The sequence below is a fragment of the Panthera leo genome, chromosome E1, assembly GCF_018350215.1.
Source record: "Panthera leo isolate Ple1 chromosome E1, P.leo_Ple1_pat1.1, whole genome shotgun sequence".
Lineage (NCBI taxonomy): Eukaryota > Metazoa > Chordata > Mammalia > Carnivora > Felidae > Panthera > Panthera leo.
The window spans coordinates 40,233,201-40,251,533 of record NC_056692.1 but is presented as its reverse complement, the minus strand read 5'-3'; the positions used below and the strand labels follow the sequence as shown (position 1 = coordinate 40,251,533).

The following is an 18,333-nucleotide window of genomic DNA, read 5'->3' as shown; positions in this document are numbered from 1 at the left end:
GGACGGGTAGTGCTTGCTGTAGGTGCGTGCCATTTAATCCTTCACAAGGTCCCTGAAAGCAGGCATACTTCTCATTTCCGGATGGCTTCAAGAAGACTAGAAACTTGCCCAAACTCCATAGCTAGGAGCTAGAGCCAGGATTTGAGTGTTTCTGACCCAAGCCATACTGTTTCTTCTGCATCGTGCCTTCAAACGGGCTTCAGTTCAGGGCTGGCCTGTTAGCTTCTGGGAAGGGGGCGGTTACCATGCGAGGCCAGGTCTGTAGCCACCGTCAGATCCGGAGGTGTCTTCTGGATGCTTTGGGTCCAGGAGTGTCTATTACTGGCCACGGGAAGAGAAGTCATGTGTCTCAGGGTGCTGGATAAGAAACAGGTGCTTGTGGGGACAAGTCGGTCCAGGGAGTCCAGCACCAACTTTTTCTCTCCCAAGCTTCCCCTGCTCCCCCGTCCTCTCTTGGCTCAGGTCATTTTTGTTGCACTGGCCAGAGTCCAGCCAGGCAGGCGAGGGGCAGATGGCCTGCAGACTGCAACTCTGTTACCTTTCCTTTAGGCAGGAGGGTGGATCCGGCAGGTGGGAAAGGCTGGCCGCCAGGAGCAAGGAGAGGTGGGGATAGCTGAGTACTGGAACCAGTTTACATGGAAGAGAGGATTCTGACCTGTGAGGTTTGATCTAACCCTTGAGTCATGTCTGAGGTCAGGGACCGCCTCTTTGTTCAGCTGGGATGGTTAGGAGACCCGGATCATCTCTCCACACCTTCCTGGCAGGCCCCTTTGTAGATGCCCACTCTGCACCCTCCCTCCGGCAGACTGGGGGTCCCTTTCCTTGGGGAGGGCCCCGGTTAGGCCTCAGGAGGCAGGAGGCTGAGACCGAGGGACACAGTATCTTGAGCTGATGAGGTATGAAGAGACGGCCCGTTTGTTCCCCTTTCTTCCCCAATCTTTGGGTCTGAGGGCCTCCCCGCCATACACACAATGAAAGAGCACAGCCTGAGGTGTTTGGTTTAGTCTTTTATTTGGCACAAAGGAGAAAGGGATCTGACACCAATTTAGCCTTTTGAGTGTGCAGAGCTCTGTCCACTCCCCTCTCACCCCAAACAAGCCCCTCTTCCAAGTTTAACTCTGCCCTGAAACCAGGATTTCCCAAGGATTTCATAGCCCTAAGACCCATCCCAGTAGTTACCCTTCCTACTCTTCCGGTTCTCTGTCCCTTCGAGAAAGCAGCTTTCCTTAGGGATGAAAGGCAACGCCAAACCCAGCCCTGACTGCAGCACCCCAGGGGCCTTCAGCCGCTACTGGGTGTAGTGAGGGGGGATGGGATAGGTGTGGGGGAACAGGAAAGGGGGGAGGCCCTTCCTAGAAGCCAGCCAGAGCTGAGAGAGGAAGGCTGAGGGTCTGGACAGTCCTGGTTCATGCTCCTGGGAGCTGCTTCGACACAGAAATGGGGGCTGTAGGGGGGGTGCTTGGGGACGGCAAGGAAAAGTACAGATAAAAGGGAAGCTTGGGGAAATGAAATGGTGAGCTCGGCTGCTGGCCGTGTTCATTGTACGGTGATGCGGAGGGGAGGTATGGGTGAGGGGCCAGCAGTGGCCCATCCAGCCCCTAGACTCCACCAATCACCGGATTGGCTTTGTGACTCCAAAACTTGTAAGTGAGGGGTGTGGGGTGGGAAGAGAAAACCTGAATAGAGGTCTGTGCTGTGGATTTTACTCTCGGGCTGGTGGCAAGACCAGAGTCATCTCTGACCTCCCAGCCAACATGCCAGCACAGGGGAGGGTGACCCTTGGAAGGTCAGCCCCACTGCCCACTGTCCCCGCCCCCCACCCCGAGAAGTGGGCCTTTGCATTTGGGCCCAGGCCCCTGCCCTTCAGAGCTCCTCATGGACTCGCTCCTGGTCTTCGTCTGACTTCAGTTTGAGCTCCTCAACAGTGATCTTGCCATCCTGGTTGCGGTCCTGGTTCTGGAACATGTCTGCTATGGTCTTCTCTGGGTCCTGCCCAGGCATGAGGCGTCCTTTGCCCTCACTGACTTGAGCTTTGATGAAGGCGGAGAACTAGGAGCCAAGACAGCCAAGGGGAGAGGGGAGAGGGGAGTGAGGGTCTCGCCTGAGTGGCGGTGGGTGGCCTTGGGAAAGGCCCTGGGGCACAGGGAGGCACAGAGGAGAGAAGAGCAGGTGCTGGGGGCCCGGGTGGGGCCCAGGCAGAGGGTGGGTGTGGAGGACAGGCAGCATTGGGGGGGTGGGGTAGGTTGCATGAAGAAGAGGCAGGGACAGGGGACCTAAGGCGCAGTGACCCAGCGCAAGGGCAGAAACAGGCACAGACAGGACAACAGACGTAGACTGTGTTTGCTTCATGCCACCACACGGGGTGGTGGTTTCTGTTGGGGTGACCGCACGGAGTGAGCTCCTCACCCACCTCCTCCGGGGGGACCTCGCCATCCTTGTTGAGGTCCAGGCCTTCAAACAGGTTGACAGGAGGGTCCTCGTGCCACACAAACAGGTAGCCGGTGGGCAGCCCCTCCTCCCGAGACACCAGCTCCACCTCAAACAGCAGCACTGCGCTTCCCGGGACACCCCGGGCTGGAGGGAGGGAGGACAGAAGGAAAGCGTCCCGATCAGGCCGGGGTCTGAGCCCAGTGTGCTCCCTAGCCCACACGCCTCAGTTTCCCCTACTGGGCACACGGGATGTTTACAGAACCATTGGGAAGGCTTCCCTCACTCCTCCCACCAAGTGCCCAGGCCCAAGGCGGGCGGGGGCAAAGGACCAGTCTGCCCCTCACCTCCGCTCTCTCCGTGTGCCAGGTGCGGGGGCACCACGAGCTGCCGCCTCTCTCCCACACACATGCCCTGCAGGCCCGTGTCCAGGCCTTCGATCACCTTATTGGCCCCCAGGGTAGCCTCCTGGGGGTCCCCGTAGTCGTGGCTGGGGCGGGGGGAGAGCAGATTCCAAGTTCAGCACCCATCCTCGTCCCAGGCAGGTTCACACCCCAGCGAGCCCGGCCCTCCCCGTTTCCCAGTCACTTCTGGTGCCCGCCCCACACAGCAGAGCGTGGGACCGACAGTTCAGAGATGGGGCGCCCTCCCCGTCTTGCCGCTGCCCCTGAAGTGTAGCCTGGAGGGCTCCCCTCTCCCTGCTTTGGTTTCCCCTCCACAAACAGACCTCCAGACTGCCAGCCTCACCCTTCCAGTCCCGCCAGTAAAGAGTCTCAGCTCCTCGTGCCCCACCCCACGCTCGCTGGATGGGAACTTATGGGGGAAGCACGAGTGGAGGTGCTCGGGGACTCCCCACGCCTGGGCCCACCCACCTGCCCAGCCCTGGCCCCGCCCCGGACCCACGAGGAGAAGAGCTTGGTGCCATCCAGCAGGGAGCAGTTGTAGTGGTAGCGAACATAGTCCCCAGACTTGGCGGTCTCGTTGCAGGTCTCAGGGGGCCGGGACAGTATCTTGATTTCCACTGGATCCTCAGGGTTGTGGAAGTCAATGACGTGGACGTCAAAGATCAGCACCGCGGAGCCAGGGATCTTGTCTCCTGGGGCCAGAACGGGGAGTGGATCGGCTCAGAATCCAGGAGGGGCTGCTCAGGCCTCCACGGAGGCCCCTACACCTTCCCCGCCCTGTGTTTTCCAACGAGGATGGGATGGGGTGTTTGTCCCCAGGGTCAATTCTTCTTCAGTACCTCTTGTGGGGGCGAGGGGCAGGGGAGGGGAGGGGAGGGCCACGCCAGTTAGAAAGCCCTTTACACACATCATCTCGCAACTTCCCAGTAACTTACCCTGTTGGTCAATGTCCTTAGTCCCATTTTACAGGTGAGGACACTGAGGCTTCCAGCAGAGCTGGGTCTCAAGTCCAGGTGCTTTCTTTTTTTTTTTTTTTTTCTTTTCCTTTTTCAATCATCTTTTTCTTTCTTTTCTCTTTTTTATTAATAACTTATTTATTTTTCAATTTACATCCAAGTTAGCATAAGTCAAGTCCAGGTTTCTTTGCTTCCTAGAGCTACACTGTTTCTGTCCTCCCATAGCCACCCCCGCCTCCCCAGCTCAGGAGTCGGCTGCCCTTCTCCAGTATAGAAGGGAGAAGTGAGGGGAGGGCCCCTGGAGAAAAGGATGGAGTCTGTGTGGCAGAAGGTGGGTGGGTGATGGGTTTCGAGGCAAGAGGGGCAGAGTGGTGGCTGGACCGGCCCTGTGCTGGAGAGGTCGGGGAGCAATCTGTGGAGCTGCCGAGACGGTGACCGCGAGAACAGGGACATGCCTACCAGTCCCGTTCTCCCCATAGGCGAGGTGGGGGGGTATGGTGATCCTCCGGCGCTCCCCCATGCAGGCGCCCTGCAGCCCCTGGTCCATCCCTGGGATGATGTAGCCCCGCCCCACATAGGTGTTGTAGGTGTGGTTGCGGGAGTAGCTGCAATACAGGGCGGGGAGGGCGGGCCAGGGGGTCAAAGGAGCCCCTGCCCTTCCAGGCAGGATGGAGCCACCTCCAGCTGCGGCCCGGGTGACCCCAGATCCCGCCTCAGCTTCTTGGGCCTTCCTCCCGCCTCCCCCCCACCAACCACACACCTGGAATCAAAGAGGGTGCCGTCCATCAGTGAGCCATTGTAGTGGTAACGCATGAAGTCTCCGGCCACAGCTCTCCGGACGCAGCCAGGAGGTAGCTCCAGTGTCTCCAGCTGGACGGTGTCCTTCGGATTGTGGACATCAATCAGTAGCACGTGGAAGACCAGGGAGGCCTGTGGGGGGATCACAGTCCCTGGGGAAGGGATAGACTTGAACCATACAAGTGGTACAACTGGAGAGCAAACCAGGGCTCCTTCTTGACTCAGGAAGGCCCATGTGGGCACCCTGTAAAAAGGTGCTAATTCTGCTCTCCAGAGACGTTTCCATACCCTCAGCAGCCCTGTTTCTTGCTCTCCCTGTAAGGCGTGAGCTGGATTTTCCCCCGGGCCACCACCAGCCCATCCTAAATGATCGTGTGAATCAGAATAAAGCACCCCTTCTTAGTGAGATCACCACCAAGAGCTAGATTTCACCCCTACCCTACTTGCCTCCTTGGCTGAGTGCCTTTGTGCAGTACACAACCTGAACAACTGTATACGGCAGCCCTCTTCTGAGGAATCCCCGAGTCCCTGTCTGCCCTCACCATAGCCTTTCTCGCCATAGGCCAGGAACGGAGGGATGATGATCTTTCTTCTCTCTCCAGGACACATGCCCAGCAGCCCCTGATCCATGCCCTTGATCAGCCAGCCAGAGCCGATGTAGGTATCATAAGTGCCGCCCCTACTGTAGCTGCAGAGAATGAGGTAGAAGTGATGCTGCTGGAGATGGGAGAGGCCGGATGGGACCCGGACACCCTCCACATCACGCCACACAGTCCCCAGCCCCCCAGGACTCCCTCCGGCCCTCACCTGGTGTCAAAGGCAGTGCCATCCAGCAGCGTGCCATTGTAGTGGTAGCGGACAAAGTCGCTGTCCTGGACCGTGCGGGGACAGTGGGCTGGGTGCAGCAAGGTGCTCACCTGCACAGTGTCTGCCTTGTTCCACACATCCAGCAGGACCACATCGAAGTACAGGGTGGCATCCGGGGGAATGAGCCCCGCTGTGAGGGTCCAGCAGCCACAGCTCACGTTCGGTGCAGCTCCCCCAGACCCCTCGCCATGCCACGGTCCCTAGGGCCCCAGGACTCCCTCCGGCCCTTACCTCGTATCAGAGGCGGGACCACATTTGCTGCAGCCCCAGGGTGGTGGGTGGAATGGACATTTGAATGTCCAGCTTGGCCCCTCCCTCCACCACTCCTAGTGCCCCTTCTCCCTAGTCAAGCTTGGATCCCACCCAGGGCGCTGTCATCGCCTTTCCCCCGACTCCAGGGCCAGGGGACTGAAATTCTAGTCCCAGACCTGCCACTATCCACACTGCATATTCAGTGTGACCTTGGGCAAGTCGCTCTCCTGCTCTGCGCTTCAGTTTTCTGGCCCTGGGGTCCTCGATTCTGACTCCTGTCTCCTCCATCCCCGTGCGGGTGCCCCGACCCTTCTCACCCACACCGATGCTGCCGTAGCCCAGGTGGGGAGGCACAATGAGGCGTCGCCGCTCGTTGACACACATGCCCATGAGGCCTCGGTCCATGCCGGTGATGAGGCGCCCCACGCCCACCACGATGGCCACTAAGGTGCTTCGGTCATAGCTGGGGGAGAGCGGAAACAGATGGGAGACACTGGCCTCGGGCCTTGATCGCATACATGCACAGGCGCGCGCGCACACACACACACACACACACACACACACACACTCAAGCCCCCTCCCTATCACAGGTGTAGGTCCACATGCTCCTGTCTCGTCTTCACGCCTCCCCCTAGGTCAGCCATGACTCCCACCGTAACAAGATGGGCTGTTACACAAGAGGAGTCCCCCAGGAGGCCAGGAGCTTTTATTTGCCCGGGATAAGGGAGGGCTGTGCAGGCCTGGGAGCTACCACCATCTGCTGACAGCAAAGGGGTGCTAAGTATGGCCTAAAGGGGAAGGGAGCATTTATTGAGCATTTACGATGTGCCAGATAAATGCTTAGCCTCTTTTACAATCACCTACTTAATCCTTTCCCCTGTGAAATGGGCATTACTGTTTTCATTGTTCTGAAAAAAAATTTTACATTTATTTTTGAGAGAGAGCATGTGCAGGGGAGGGCAGAGAGGGGGAGACAGAGGATCGGAAGTGGGCTCCAGGCTGACAGACAAGTCATGACCTGAGCTGAAGTTGAACGCTTAACCAGCTGAGCCACCTGGGTGTCCCTGTTTTCATTTTTCTTATGACACAAATTGAGACAAGAGACTGAATGACTTGCCCAAGGTCACACAGCTAATATGCAGTCTGCTCAACTCCGTGTTTATGCCACTGCACCAATGGCTTTTCCAGGGAAAGGAGGGGGAAGCAGAGCTGACTGAGGGTAGGGATTGGTTTCCAATTTTGGAAAGGCCTATTCTAAAATTGCCATGGCTTTCATTTTTATTTTATTTTACTTCTATTTATTACTTTTTGTTGCAGTATAATCGATATACGAGATTTAGTTGCAGGTGTACAATAAAGTGATTTGACATTTACATACGAGATCATACTTATTGCATAATAAGTGTAGTTAACATCTGTCACTGTCCAAAGTTAATACAATACTATTTTCTATACATTATATCCCCATGACTTATTTATTTTATAATTGGAAGTTTGTATCTCTTGACTTTTATTGGCTTTTTTTTTTTTTAATTTTAGAGAGAGAGAGCTGGGGAGAGGGGGAGAGGGAGAGGGAGAGAGAGAGAGAGAGAGAGAGAGACTCTCAAACAGGTTCCATGCTCAGTGCAGAACCTGATGTGGGGCTTGATCCCACAACCCTGGAATCATGACCTGAGCCCAAATCAAGAGTCAGAGGCTCAACTAACTGAGCCACCCAGGCACGCCAGGCTCTTATTTGCTTTTAGGTACAGTTTTAAGTTTTCAGAAGTTAAGGGAGGATGGGAGATTTGTATTTAAAACAATTTTTTTAATGTTTATTTATTTTTGAGAAAGTGCGCACAGATGGGGGAGGGGCAGAGAGATTAAGGGAGACAGAATCTAAAGCAGGTTCCAGGCTCCGAGCTGTCAACATAGAGCCCAACGTGGGGCTTGAACTCATGAACCGCGAGATCATGACCTGAACCCAAGTCAGATGCTCAACGAACTGAGCCACCCAGGCGCCCCTAAAATTTGTTTCTATTATTTTATTTTTTACTGTTTTAATTGTTTATTTTTGAGAGAACATGCACACGTGAGAATGGGGGAGTGGAGAAGAGGAGGGGCAGAGAGAGAGGGAGACAGAAGATCCGCAGAGGGCTCTGCAAGAACTGAACCAAGAGGGGCGCCTGGGTGGCTCAGTCGGTTAAGCCTCTGACTTCGGCTCAGGTCATGATCTCATGATTCGTGAGTTGGAGCCCAGCCACAGCGACAGGCTCTCAGCACAGAGCCTGCTTCAAATCCTGTCTCCCTCTCTCTCTGCCCCTCCCCCGTTTGCGCTCTCTCTCTTTCTCAAAAATGAAAAAAAAGAAAAGAAAAGAAAAGAAACATTAAAAAAAAGAACTGAGGGGCGCCTGGGTGGCTCGGTCGGTTAAGCGTCCGACTTCGGCTCAGGTCATGATCTCATGGTCCGTGAGTTCGAGCCCCGCGTCGGGCTCTGTGCTGACCGCTCGGAGCCTGGAGCCTGTTTCGGATTCTGTGTCTCCCTCTCTCTCTGCCCCTCTCCTGTTCATGCTCTGTCTCTCTCTGTCTCAAAAATAAATAAACGTTAAAAAAAAAAAAAAGAACCGAACCATGAGATTATGACCTGAGCCGAAGTTGGATGTTTAACTGACCCAGGCACCCCTAAATTATTTTATTTTTTTTCAAGTTTATTTATTTATTTATTTATTTATTTATTTAGTAATCTCTACCTCCAACATGGGGCTCGAACTCATGACTCCAAGATCAAGAGATGCATGTTCTTTTGACTGAGCCAGCCAGGCACCCTGAGAGATTTTCATTTTGATCAAAGGGGTTAAGGGGTTAGGAAAGTCTTCCAAGCTCAGCACTGCACAAACTGGGGCCAGTCTGGCTCCTAGAGTCCCACCAAGGAAGTCATCCCCTGCTCCCAACCCCTCCCTGGCTTGGGCGGTGCTTCTGGCCACTGTCCACACCTCATTTTGCCCACTGAGCTGCTTCCTTCACAGTGCTCTTGTGAGGGCCCAAGCACTGCACAAAGTTCCTACCAGTTAAACATGATAAGGGCACCCAGTCCTCCCCAGAGTCAAGGCTAATGTTCCCTGAACTTGCCTTGGTATTTGCAGGCACTATGTGAAGTTCTTTCATTCATCATCTTGCTTAAGCCCTATTATCTGCCTTAGGAAGGGAGGATTTAATTTTCCAGATTGTTTTTCATCTCCATTTTTTCAGATAAGGAACATGAGGCTTAAAGAGGCCTAATTCCTTGTCCACGGTCATTGGCTGGATTTGAACCCAAGGTCTTGGACTCTGGAGTTCATGTTCTTAATACACTGCCTGCCTTCCAAAGCCATGGAAGCTAATTTCCCGTGGGCTGAGTTGTGTGCTTTGGGAAAGGGCCTAAGAGGGACTGACTTCTAAGGATGAGGTGACTGGGACCTGAGGTTTAACCGAACAGCCCTGCCCTGCCCCCACCAACAAAAGTGACTTGCCAGAGCAGACTAAAAGGCCTGATCGGATCACAACCCCATCCTTCAAACCCCAAGCCTGGCAAGATGGGTGGCAGCACTGGCCTGGTAGAGCTAAGATGGAGGGAGGTGGGGGGGCGGTGGTGCAGGGAGACCCAGAGAGGGAGGTATGAGAACCCTCCGGGAGCCCAGGGGGGCAATGCCCAGCCATGTGACACGTAGACAGATAGGGTCCCTATCTGTCCTACACGGAGCTATGCCCTACACTCCTAGATCCATCCTGCTGTCTTACAATGTTCACCCTTCTTTAACATGCTGGTTGCTTATAACCCCCACCGCCTCCAAAAAAGTTCTATTGACTCTTCTCTGGTTACAAAGGCACTGAAACCTGGGGCTGGAACCAGAAGGGATTCAGCCCGGGTGGAAAGGGAGGGGGTCCCAGGCTAAGACCACTGGAGGATTCACATGCATCAGGGACCATGCCCTTCCCCCCAACGCTGGGGACCAGAACCTCCTCCCTGCCATGTCTTTAAATAAAGCACTGTTGAGTAAATAGAGCAGTTCACCTTGATCATCAAACACTGGGGAATGTGGGGAGTTTGTCGTGAAAGAAACTGGGGTCCTTTAAGAGGTGAGGGTTTGAAATTAAGGGCAGGGAAATCTTTGGGAAGATGGATGTCTGGGAGCCCCCAGCCTCAGGGTGCTGTGTTAGGGTTTAGGAGATCATGGAGTAAGTAGGGGATGCAGACACATCCTAAAAGGGCAATTAGGGATCCCCAGGATAGAGACAGCCTGGCCCCAAGGGGAGGGGCGAGTCCGAGGGCACCCAACCCATTACCTGGAGTCAAACTTCTTGCCATCCTCGAAAGTGCCGTTGTAGTGGTAGCGAACAAAGTCCCCCATCTGCACTTCCCGGGGACAGGTCCTGGGGATGTGGTACCTTTCGATGACTACATCTTCCAGGGGGCCCCCGGCCGGGCTAGCACGGCCCAGCCCCCTCCCCACTGCCTGTACCAGCAGCAGCAACAACTGCAGCAGGGGGAGCCGGAGGAAGGTGCGGCTGGGGGGCACCGTGCGGAACATAGTGCCTGGAGCTGGGACCGCCGGCAGTGAGGGCGAGCGAGGGAGTCGCCGCCGACAACCTCCTTTCCCCCTCCTCCCGGAGCTGGCTCCCCCCCTTCCTGTCCTTGGTCCCCACCCCCGCCCTGGCTAGTCCACGTGGAATGGGGGCAGGGGAGAAAGAGCTGGCGGGGCGGAGGACGGAGGGTGGAATGGGAGGAGGGGGCAAGGCTGAGTGTGGGAGTCCAGGAATGCACCACAAAGAACTCCAGATCCAGATCCCCCACCTCCTCCCTATCTCCCGGGGCTCAGCGTCCTGGGGCCTTAGCCTGGGAGGGAGGTTCGGGAAAGCGGAGAAGTTGGAGCTGACCCCCATTAAAAGAAAAAAAAAAAAAAAAAAAAAGAAAAAAAAAAAAAGAAAAAAGTTCAGTGTCTTTTTTTCCCGAACCCCTGGGTCCTAAAGCCGGACTGAAGTATCCCTTGTTTCTTTCGTTGGCCTCCCCCCCAAATCTAGGCCTCTCGAGGTGGCTGGTGAGGCTCCAGAATCTGAGGGGGTGTCTCGGTACTCCCCCCGCCCCACATCCCCACTGTCTCAGCGATGGCCTCTCCAGGATCGAGCTGCGTGGTCCCGCAAAAGCTGGACAGTCAGGAAGATCCCGCGCGGGGACGGACATAGGTGGGCGGCAGCGAGAGTGATGTGTGCGGGGTGAAACCAGGAGTGCGCCTCCGAGTCGCGGACTGGAGCGGAGGGACACTAGAAGTGACTGCTTCAGGGCGAGGGGCGGAGAAGGAGCAGGAGGGACTCTGTAATGGAAAGAAGACCAGATGCCAAGGTTTGGGCAGAGTGGTGGAGGCGGCGCTCCCTCAATGTCTTGATCTTAAGGTGGGGGACTGTCTTTGCGTGGGGAGGGGCTTTGCGGGTCCCCTTCCCTGCGGGAAGCGTCCCTCCACCCACTTACCATCTGTCAAGGGGAAGACCCCCCCCTCAAAGGGCAGGAGGTCGGCCAACGTAGGGGCCTCAGGGCCCCGGTGGGCCCTGTGCCCCTCGGGAGAGCTGACCCAGACCTCGACTCCGCCCTCCTGCCGTCGCTGCCCGGCGCTAAGACCCAGCGGGCGCCCCCGCCCGGCCCCCTCGGTGCCCCCGCCCGCCCGCGCGGCCTGGACGCCTCCTCCGCCCGGGAGAGCCGGCCGGCGCGGCGCGGCCATGGGGCGGGCGGCGTGGGGGCTGTTGTGGCTGCTGCTGGGCAGCGCCGCGGGGCAGTACGAGAAGTACAGCTTCCGGGGCTTCCCGCCCGAGGACCTGATGCCCCTGGCCGCGGCCTACGGGCACGCGCTCGAGCAGTACGAGGGCGAGAGCTGGCGCGAGAGCGCGCGCTACCTCGAGGCGGCGCTGCGGCTGCACCGGCTGCTGCGGGACAGCGAGGCCTTCTGCCACGCCAACTGCAGCGGCCCTGCGCCGCCCGCGGCCTCCTTCCCGGGGCCCGAGCCCGGCCCCGACGGCGGCCGCGGCGACGAGTGGGCCCGCGAGCTGCGGCTCTTCGGCCACGTCCTGGAACGCGCCGCCTGTCTGCGGCGCTGCAAGAGGACGCTGCCCGCCTTCCAGGTGCCCTACCCGCCGCGGCAGCTGCTGCGCGACTTCCAGAGCCGCCTGCCCTACCAGTACCTGCACTACGCGCTGTTCAAGGTGGGTGCCTTCCCCTGCGCCCCCCACCCCCACCCCCGCGACCCACCGGCCCCACCCGGGCTCCCCCAGTCCCGGATCCTCCCGCCCTGTCTCGCCCTCCTCCAGCCCCGCCGCGCCCCCGGTCCTGGAACCACCGTCCCACCTCGCCCCCCTAGGCCGGGTGCCCCTCGCCCCTGGCGCCCCCTGCCCCTCCTCGTCTCCTGGGCGCAGCTGGGGCGCGTCTTTCGGAGCCGGCATCTGATTCCGTCCGGTCTCGGAGCAGCATCGATCGCACAACCAAGGACAGCCAAGCCCTCTTGTGCACTCAGGGCTTCGATCTCTGGCCCTTCCGACCCTCTCTGTCCCTGTCCCGCAGGCTAACCGGCTGGAGAAGGCGGCAGCCGCGGCCTACACCTTCCTCCAGAGGAACCCGAAGCACGAGCTAACCGCCAAGTATCTCAGCTACTACCGGGGGCTGCTGGACGCCGCCGAGGAGCCCTTCACGGACTTGGAGGCGCAGCCCTATGAGGTGGGCTGGAGGGGTAGGACTGGCCCTGACGCTCCTTCCTGACCACCGTCCCCCCGCCCCCGCGGGGCTTGTACCGGAGGCGAGGTGTTGGGGTCTCCCTAACCCCTCTGACGCACCCCTCTAGGCCGTGTTCCTCAGGGCCGTGAAGCTCTACAACAGCGGAGATTTCCGCAGCAGCACCGAGGACATGGAGCGGGCCCTGGCTGAGTACCTGGCCGTCTTTGCCCGGTGTCTGGCTGGCTGCGAGGGGGCCCACGAGCAGGTGGACTTCAAGGACTTCTACCCGGCCATAGCAGGTATTCCCCTCCCCCTCCAGATCCCTGTGGGTGACCCTCTCACCCACAGGGCCCTGCTTCCCAGCGCTCCTAAGGCCTCTTAAGGTGTAAGTATTCATCCCATACGCGTGTATGGAGCACCCAGGAGGTTCTTGGGAGGTGCACAGAAGTAAGGTGTTATCCCTGCCCTGGGAGCCTTCAGTCACTGAGAAAGGCTACAGTCCTGAGTGTCCAAGGTGCTAGGCGTTGGTGCAGAGAGGTGGTGACATCCCAAAATGGCCTGAGGACGTTGGTTTCACAGTCCTCAGACGGAGGGCAGTACAGGTGCAAAGGTGCCGTGGTCATGTGTACAGAAACAGCCCAGCAGGTGTGTACAGAAGGCAGTTTGTGGCCAGAAATCGCACCTGGTTAGGGATCCCTGACCATGGGGTGCCTCAGCGGGGACAGAAAGAACTCTCCTGAGCTTCTCTACCTAGGCTTCCCACCTCCAAACCTCATCTGCTTCAGAATGCCCCAACTCCCTCCGGTTTTGGGGTGGGGGTTGAGCTGCGGGGGTGGTAAGGCGGCCCAGGCCACAGTAGTTGCCCTCAGCACTGCCCTTTGTATCCTGAGCCAAGTCTTTACTGGCATTATCTCCTGTGGTGGCATCGGCTGGGCAGGCACCAGCTCCTCACCACTGCCTCCCACCCCCTAGATCTCTTTGCAGAGTCCCTGCAGTGCAAGGTGGACTGTGAGGCCAACTTGACCCCCAACGTGGGCGGCTATTTCGTGGAGAAGTTCGTGGCCACTATGTATCATTACCTGCAGTTTGCCTACTACAAGTGTGAGCATCCTGGTGGGCTTGGGATGGGGGGGGGGGCGGGGGAAGAGAAAGCATTGCCCTGAGAGTGTTACAGGGTCGTGGGGAGCCGTCCCTCATATGTGAGGACCCTGCGTGACGGCAGGGAAGGCTGGGGATGGCAAACAGGTGAGAGGAGTGGAAGGAACAAAGAGCAACCTTAGGAGAATTCAGAAACCTTTTGGGTAAATGGGTAGCCAACGACTCCACCACAGTTGACAGGTTACAAAGGTCTACCACATCTGTTGATCTCACTTGGTGCTTTCACCCATCCCCTGCAGCTGACATTACGGGACCCATTTTTCAGATGAGGAAACTGAGGCTCATAGAGCTCAAGGGGCCATTAGTCACATGGCCAATGAAAAGTAGCACCAGGATTTATGGCTCTCCTCGTCTGGGGGAAAGCCTGGCATCCACGGGGGCCGGGATTGACAAACTCCAGAGTTCTTGCCATGCAGAGCTGCCAAAATTCAGATGGAGGCTGGAGTGGGAGTGGAGGAGCTAAGGACCAAGGGGCCAGGAGACCATTCATGGGTCCGATGGTGAAGAGGTTGAGGGCAAGGCTGCTGGGCTCTCATTCTCAAGTGCCATTATTCTCCAGCTGTGTGAGCTTGAGCAGTTTACCTAACCTCTCTGTGCCTCAGATTTCTTGTCTGTATATTGGGGATGATGATAATGGTGAGGCTTAAATGAGTTACACGGGCTTGGCACGTGGTAAGTGCCCAGTACATTCTAGCTTGCATTATCATTTGGGTGGGGTGAAGAGGCCAAAAGATACTGTGGTGGGGGGGACAGCTGGGGAGCCAGGAGCACTGGACTGAATTGGGAAAGGGGGACAGTCTAGGAAGGGCTTGTCCCTGAAGGCGGGGAAGTGCGGGGGCTACTCCTTACTCCTGTCCTGCCCGCAGTGAATGACGTGCGCCAGGCCGCCCGCAGCGCCGCCAGCTACATGCTCTTCGACCCTGACGACAGTGTCATGCAGCAGAACCTGGTGTATTACCGCTTCCACCGGGCTCGCTGGGGCCTGGAGGAAGAGGACTTCCAGCCCCGGGAGGTGGGCACTGCCTTTGGAGGCACTCTTGGGACAGGTGGTTTTAAAAAAAAAAAATCCTGGCTTCTTTGGAAGGCAGGGTGGGAAGTGAAAAGAAAGACTATGGGTGGTGATTGGAGTCCTGGGTTCAAAGCCAGCCCCACCCGCTGAACGGGCCTGGGAACATTACTGATCCTTGCTGAATACGTTGCCTCACCTACAGAATGGTAGCACAGCGCCCAGGCTGTGGGAGGTGCAAAAATACCCGTCCATTACCACCTGCTCCCCTCCCCACCCTCACCACTCTCACTGCTGGCTTTTGCCCTCCTTCCCAGGGACTCCCTAGCTTGGACCCACTAAGGAAACCCCCCGGGAATCTAGGGCAAGACTGGCAGCCATGGGGCACATGGTGCCACCCTCGATTTCCTTACTAGTGGCAGACATTGCTAATCGATTAAGGAGCTCTTTCTAACAGAGCCCTCCCAATCCTCCCTAACCTCTCCAAACAGCTATGATTTTTCAGTCAGCATGTGACTGATACCTGTTCCTCGCTCCTTGAGCTGAAAAAGCGGGCGGGGCGGGGGGGGGGGGGACCCAGATCCCAACTTGGCTCCTCTACCATCTGGCGGCAGGCTCTGGCTTACCTCACTTTCCCCCCCTTCCTCTCAGGAAGCCACGCTCTACCACAATCAGACAGCGGAGCTTCGGGAACTGCTGGAGTTCGCACATATGTACCTGCAGCCAGACGATGAGGTAAGTGGCCACCTGCTCTCTAGGCTGGGCCATGGTGGGGACCCTTGATCTCTTCCTGGAGGGCCTCTGTGCCAAAGCTCGGCCCTACCTCCGGGCAGTCAGCTGCCCCTTATCTATACCTGCTCTTTGCTCCCCACTCAGTGTTCTCATGCTCTGCTTCTCTGCGTGTCTGAATGTTGCCACATAACTCCCCCAGCCCAGCTCAAGTGGGAGCTCCTCCGGGAAGCCCTCCCTGCATGTCCTGGCTCTGCCTTCTGGGCTTGCAACACCAACTGTGACCCTCTGTGCCTCCCTGGCCCCGGAGTTACTTGCAGCCCTGATCCATCCCTTCTCCAGCCAGTCTCTCAGAGGCTTGTGCTTTGGGATGGGGGGCCAGGTTATTCCCAGCTTTTCCACAGCGCCTGCTGGCACCGGGAAACTGAGTTTGAATGAACCAGTGAATGAATGAATGCCGGTGCCAGGAAGGAAGGACTGAAGTGTGATCCCTTGATCCTGAATGAGGGTTTGGGAGTCCCGAATTTCTGTGAGGTGTGGCTGCTCGCCGCTTATTTATTTATCCATCCCCCACTTTGTTCACTCACCCGTGCCCCCACTCATCACGCATAGGGGGAGGGGCTACGCTGTTTGCACCCCGGCTTTGGTGACAACCAGACTTGGCCCCTCTGCTTACCAGCTGGGCAGCCTCCAGGCAAGTCTTAGGTAGCTCTTGAACTTCGGTTCCTGCATCTCGAATGGGGAGGGTGATGCCGGTGTCGCAGCATTGTGGTGACTGTGAAATGAGATCAAGTATGGAAAGCATCTTCCCCAGAGCTGGCCCAGAGCAGGTGCTCGGTGAATGGTGGCCATTTTGATTACACTTATTTGTGGCCTGCTGTTTGCCAGACAGTGTGTGGGGCTGGGGTAAGTTGATGAAAAGGTACAGTCCCCTTCTCAAGCAGCTCACAGTCTAGTTGGGGAGGCACAAACAGTGCTCGGGAGAGGTCAGCACGGGGCACCAGAGGAGGGCTCCAGATCCAGCCAGGGTCATCGGCCAGGGCTGAATCCTGGAGCTGATGCCTGGCATTGGTGAGTCAACGAGAGTGATCCAGGCACGGGGTGGGGGTGGGGGGGCAACCGTGTTTCTGGCCAAGAAATTGCATGAGCAGACAGCATGCAGGGAGTAGCAGCATCCGCTATGGCTATGGAATTTATGCTTAAAAGGATGGCCTTGGAGAAAGCAGTGCTCACGCTAACATTGACTCTCTGTCGGGGAGCCCCATACATCGGCGCAGGGAGTGGCAGTTTGGGAATGGGACCTTGTGGGAGAAACCCTCAGATCAGTCCTGTGTGGGATCTTGAGACTGGGGAAGGAGGGGCTTTGGGGGCTGAGATGGGATGGGGGGCCCCTCGGCCAGGAAGGGAGCCAGTCTGGGTTTGTGCCTGCTGTGACCTCCTTTCTTTCCCTACCCTGGGGCTGCTGTAGATGGAGCTGGAAGAGACAGTGCCGCCTGTGGAGCCCAAGGACCCCCCATCCGATGCCGAGTTCGAGGGGGAGGGGGACTACGAAGAGGGCATCTATGCTGACTGGTGGCAGGAACCGGATGCCAAGGGTGATGAGGCGGAGGCCGGTCAGTGACTCGAGTCGGGGTGGAGGGTGGGGATGCGACCTGGGATGGAGGTTGGCCACAGAAGGATCCACATACTGGGCTGCAGAGGCAGTCGGAGCGCCAGGACCTCCCACCTCGGGGGGCTTCTAGCCTGTTAGCCAACCCTGTCCCACTTTATGTGTGAGGGGGTGGCATCCTTCTCAGAGCCGGGACCAGCTGAGACCTGTCCTAGGGAGCCTCATTCCTGCCTGCCCCCTTGCCCCTAGGACAGCCCCCAGATGCTCCTTGGGAGTGGGTGGGGGGACTAACCTGGTGCTCCCTCCTTTCCTTTTCAGAGCTGGAGCCTGAACTAGCATGAGAAGAGAGCTACCCTTGCACCCTTGAATTGCTGGGGAAGCCTGGGCCCAATGGGACCACCCTCACCAGCCTGGGCAGCAGCAAGAACTATTTATTAAAAATGTAAAATGGACATAGCTGACCAGGCCCCATCCGGTCCCACCTGTGAGCGCTGCTCCCCGGGTCCCTCCTGTCTCCTCTCTGGGTCTCTGGACCCCAAGTTGGTGGTGCTACAGCTGCTGATGGCCCTTCCTCCTCCCCAGGGCTCTCCTCACCCGGACAGTCTCCTGAAGAAGGTTCCTGCTCCTCCAAGTTGGGGTCTCAGCCTGAATTTCAGAGACAGCAGAGGGGCAGCCAGTGTCACGAAGAGCACTGGACCAGGAGTCCAGCGGTTTCTGGCACGCTGGCAGTGGGTGCTCAATAAAAGTTTCTTGTTGAATGAATTGCAGCACCTGGGTTCCAGTTTCCCCTGGGCTGAGGGTGCAGATCCTTCCTTGCCTCCCTCTGCGTCCATCTCCCCTCATCTGTAAATAAGTGGTGGGCGAGGGGGCCAAAGGCACAGTTTTGGCCTCGGGGGGACCCTGGGTGGTTGTGAGAGCAGAGTGCAATTGCAGATCTGCCACCAGGGGGCGTGAGCACACAGTTCCTTTCCTGATCCCTGGAAGATGGTTTCAGATTTCTAACATGGGTTGTGCTGTATTTTCCTAGTCCAGCCTTACTTCCCCTCAGGGAGTGTGGTGAGCATTGGGAGGGGGCTAAGGACATTTACTTCCCGTTTTTACTTTCAGGCATTTACTGACCCAGGTTCTCTAGGGTCTGAGCGAGCAAGCCCTGCCTTGCTGTGTGCCCATTCTCCCATTCCTCAGCAGAGGTTGAGGCTCCATCGGAACAGCCAGAGGGGCCCTAAGGACACAGTCTGATAACATGAGACCTAACGGTGGCATTGGGACTGCCAGATCCTCTTGCCCAATCTTGCTTCAGCTCCAGGGGGGCAGAGAGTCCTGAGGTGCAGAGGTAAGGATGATTTCAGGTGGCTGTTCGGTGCTGTGACTCACCAGCGTCCTCCCCATGTTCCACAGTGGGAAGGTGGGGGCAA

General features: G+C 57.5%; 2 protein-coding genes across 3 annotated transcripts; one reads left to right on the top strand and one right to left on the bottom strand.

Moving 5' to 3' along the window:
* Positions 1 to 948: 948 nt before the first annotated feature.
* On the bottom strand, positions 949 to 10,326 carry FKBP10 (FKBP prolyl isomerase 10). The gene is made up of 10 exons (XM_042916592.1): positions 10,007 to 10,326; positions 6,022 to 6,167; positions 5,393 to 5,582; positions 5,128 to 5,273; positions 4,548 to 4,737; positions 4,247 to 4,392; positions 3,331 to 3,523; positions 2,775 to 2,917; positions 2,411 to 2,574; positions 949 to 2,049 (listed from the first exon to the last, which is right to left on the bottom strand). Exons 1-10 carry the CDS (start codon positions 10,249 to 10,251, stop codon positions 1,864 to 1,866), a joined length of 1,749 nt encoding a protein of 582 aa, XP_042772526.1. The 5' UTR covers positions 10,252 to 10,326; the 3' UTR covers positions 949 to 1,863.
* A 1,085-nt stretch (positions 10,327 to 11,411) lies between these two features.
* On the top strand, positions 11,412 to 17,680 carry P3H4 (prolyl 3-hydroxylase family member 4 (inactive)). Of its 2 annotated transcripts, XR_006196655.1 has the most exons (9): positions 11,412 to 11,911; positions 12,267 to 12,419; positions 12,544 to 12,715; positions 13,389 to 13,517; positions 14,441 to 14,586; positions 15,232 to 15,315; positions 16,778 to 16,922; positions 17,237 to 17,402; positions 17,501 to 17,680. XR_006196655.1 is itself a non-coding variant. In XM_042916805.1 (8 exons), exons 1-8 carry the CDS (start codon positions 11,432 to 11,434, stop codon positions 17,257 to 17,259), a joined length of 1,332 nt encoding a protein of 443 aa, XP_042772739.1. In that variant the 5' UTR covers positions 11,412 to 11,431; the 3' UTR covers positions 17,260 to 17,680. The 2 variants fall into 2 exon arrangements, 1 of the variants encoding a protein (XP_042772739.1); XM_042916805.1 differs by having other exon boundaries at positions 17,237 to 17,680.
* The last annotated feature ends 653 nt before the right edge of the window (positions 17,681 to 18,333 follow it).

What these genes read in the sequence shown, in the direction of transcription:
- FKBP10 (XM_042916592.1), bottom strand. Translation starts at nt 10,251, where the DNA reads ATGTTCCGCACGGTGCCCCCCAGCCGCACCTTCCTCCGGCTCCCCCTG. An exon ending in CTACGGCAGCATCGGTGTGG is followed by an intron (nt 5,583 to 6,021) that starts GTGAGAAGGGTC and finishes GGACCCTCACAG; the next exon opens with CGGGGCTCATTCCCCCGGAT. An exon ending in CTATGGGGAGAACGGGACTG is followed by an intron (nt 3,524 to 4,246) that starts GTAGGCATGTCC and finishes TTCTGGCCCCAG; the next exon opens with GAGACAAGATCCCTGGCTCC.
- P3H4 (XM_042916805.1), top strand. Translation starts at nt 11,432, where the DNA reads ATGGGGCGGGCGGCGTGGGGGCTGTTGTGGCTGCTGCTGGGCAGCGCC. An exon ending in TGCACTACGCGCTGTTCAAG is followed by an intron (nt 11,912 to 12,266) that starts GTGGGTGCCTTC and finishes CCTGTCCCGCAG; the next exon opens with GCTAACCGGCTGGAGAAGGC. An exon ending in TGGAGGCGCAGCCCTATGAG is followed by an intron (nt 12,420 to 12,543) that starts GTGGGCTGGAGG and finishes GCACCCCTCTAG; the next exon opens with GCCGTGTTCCTCAGGGCCGT.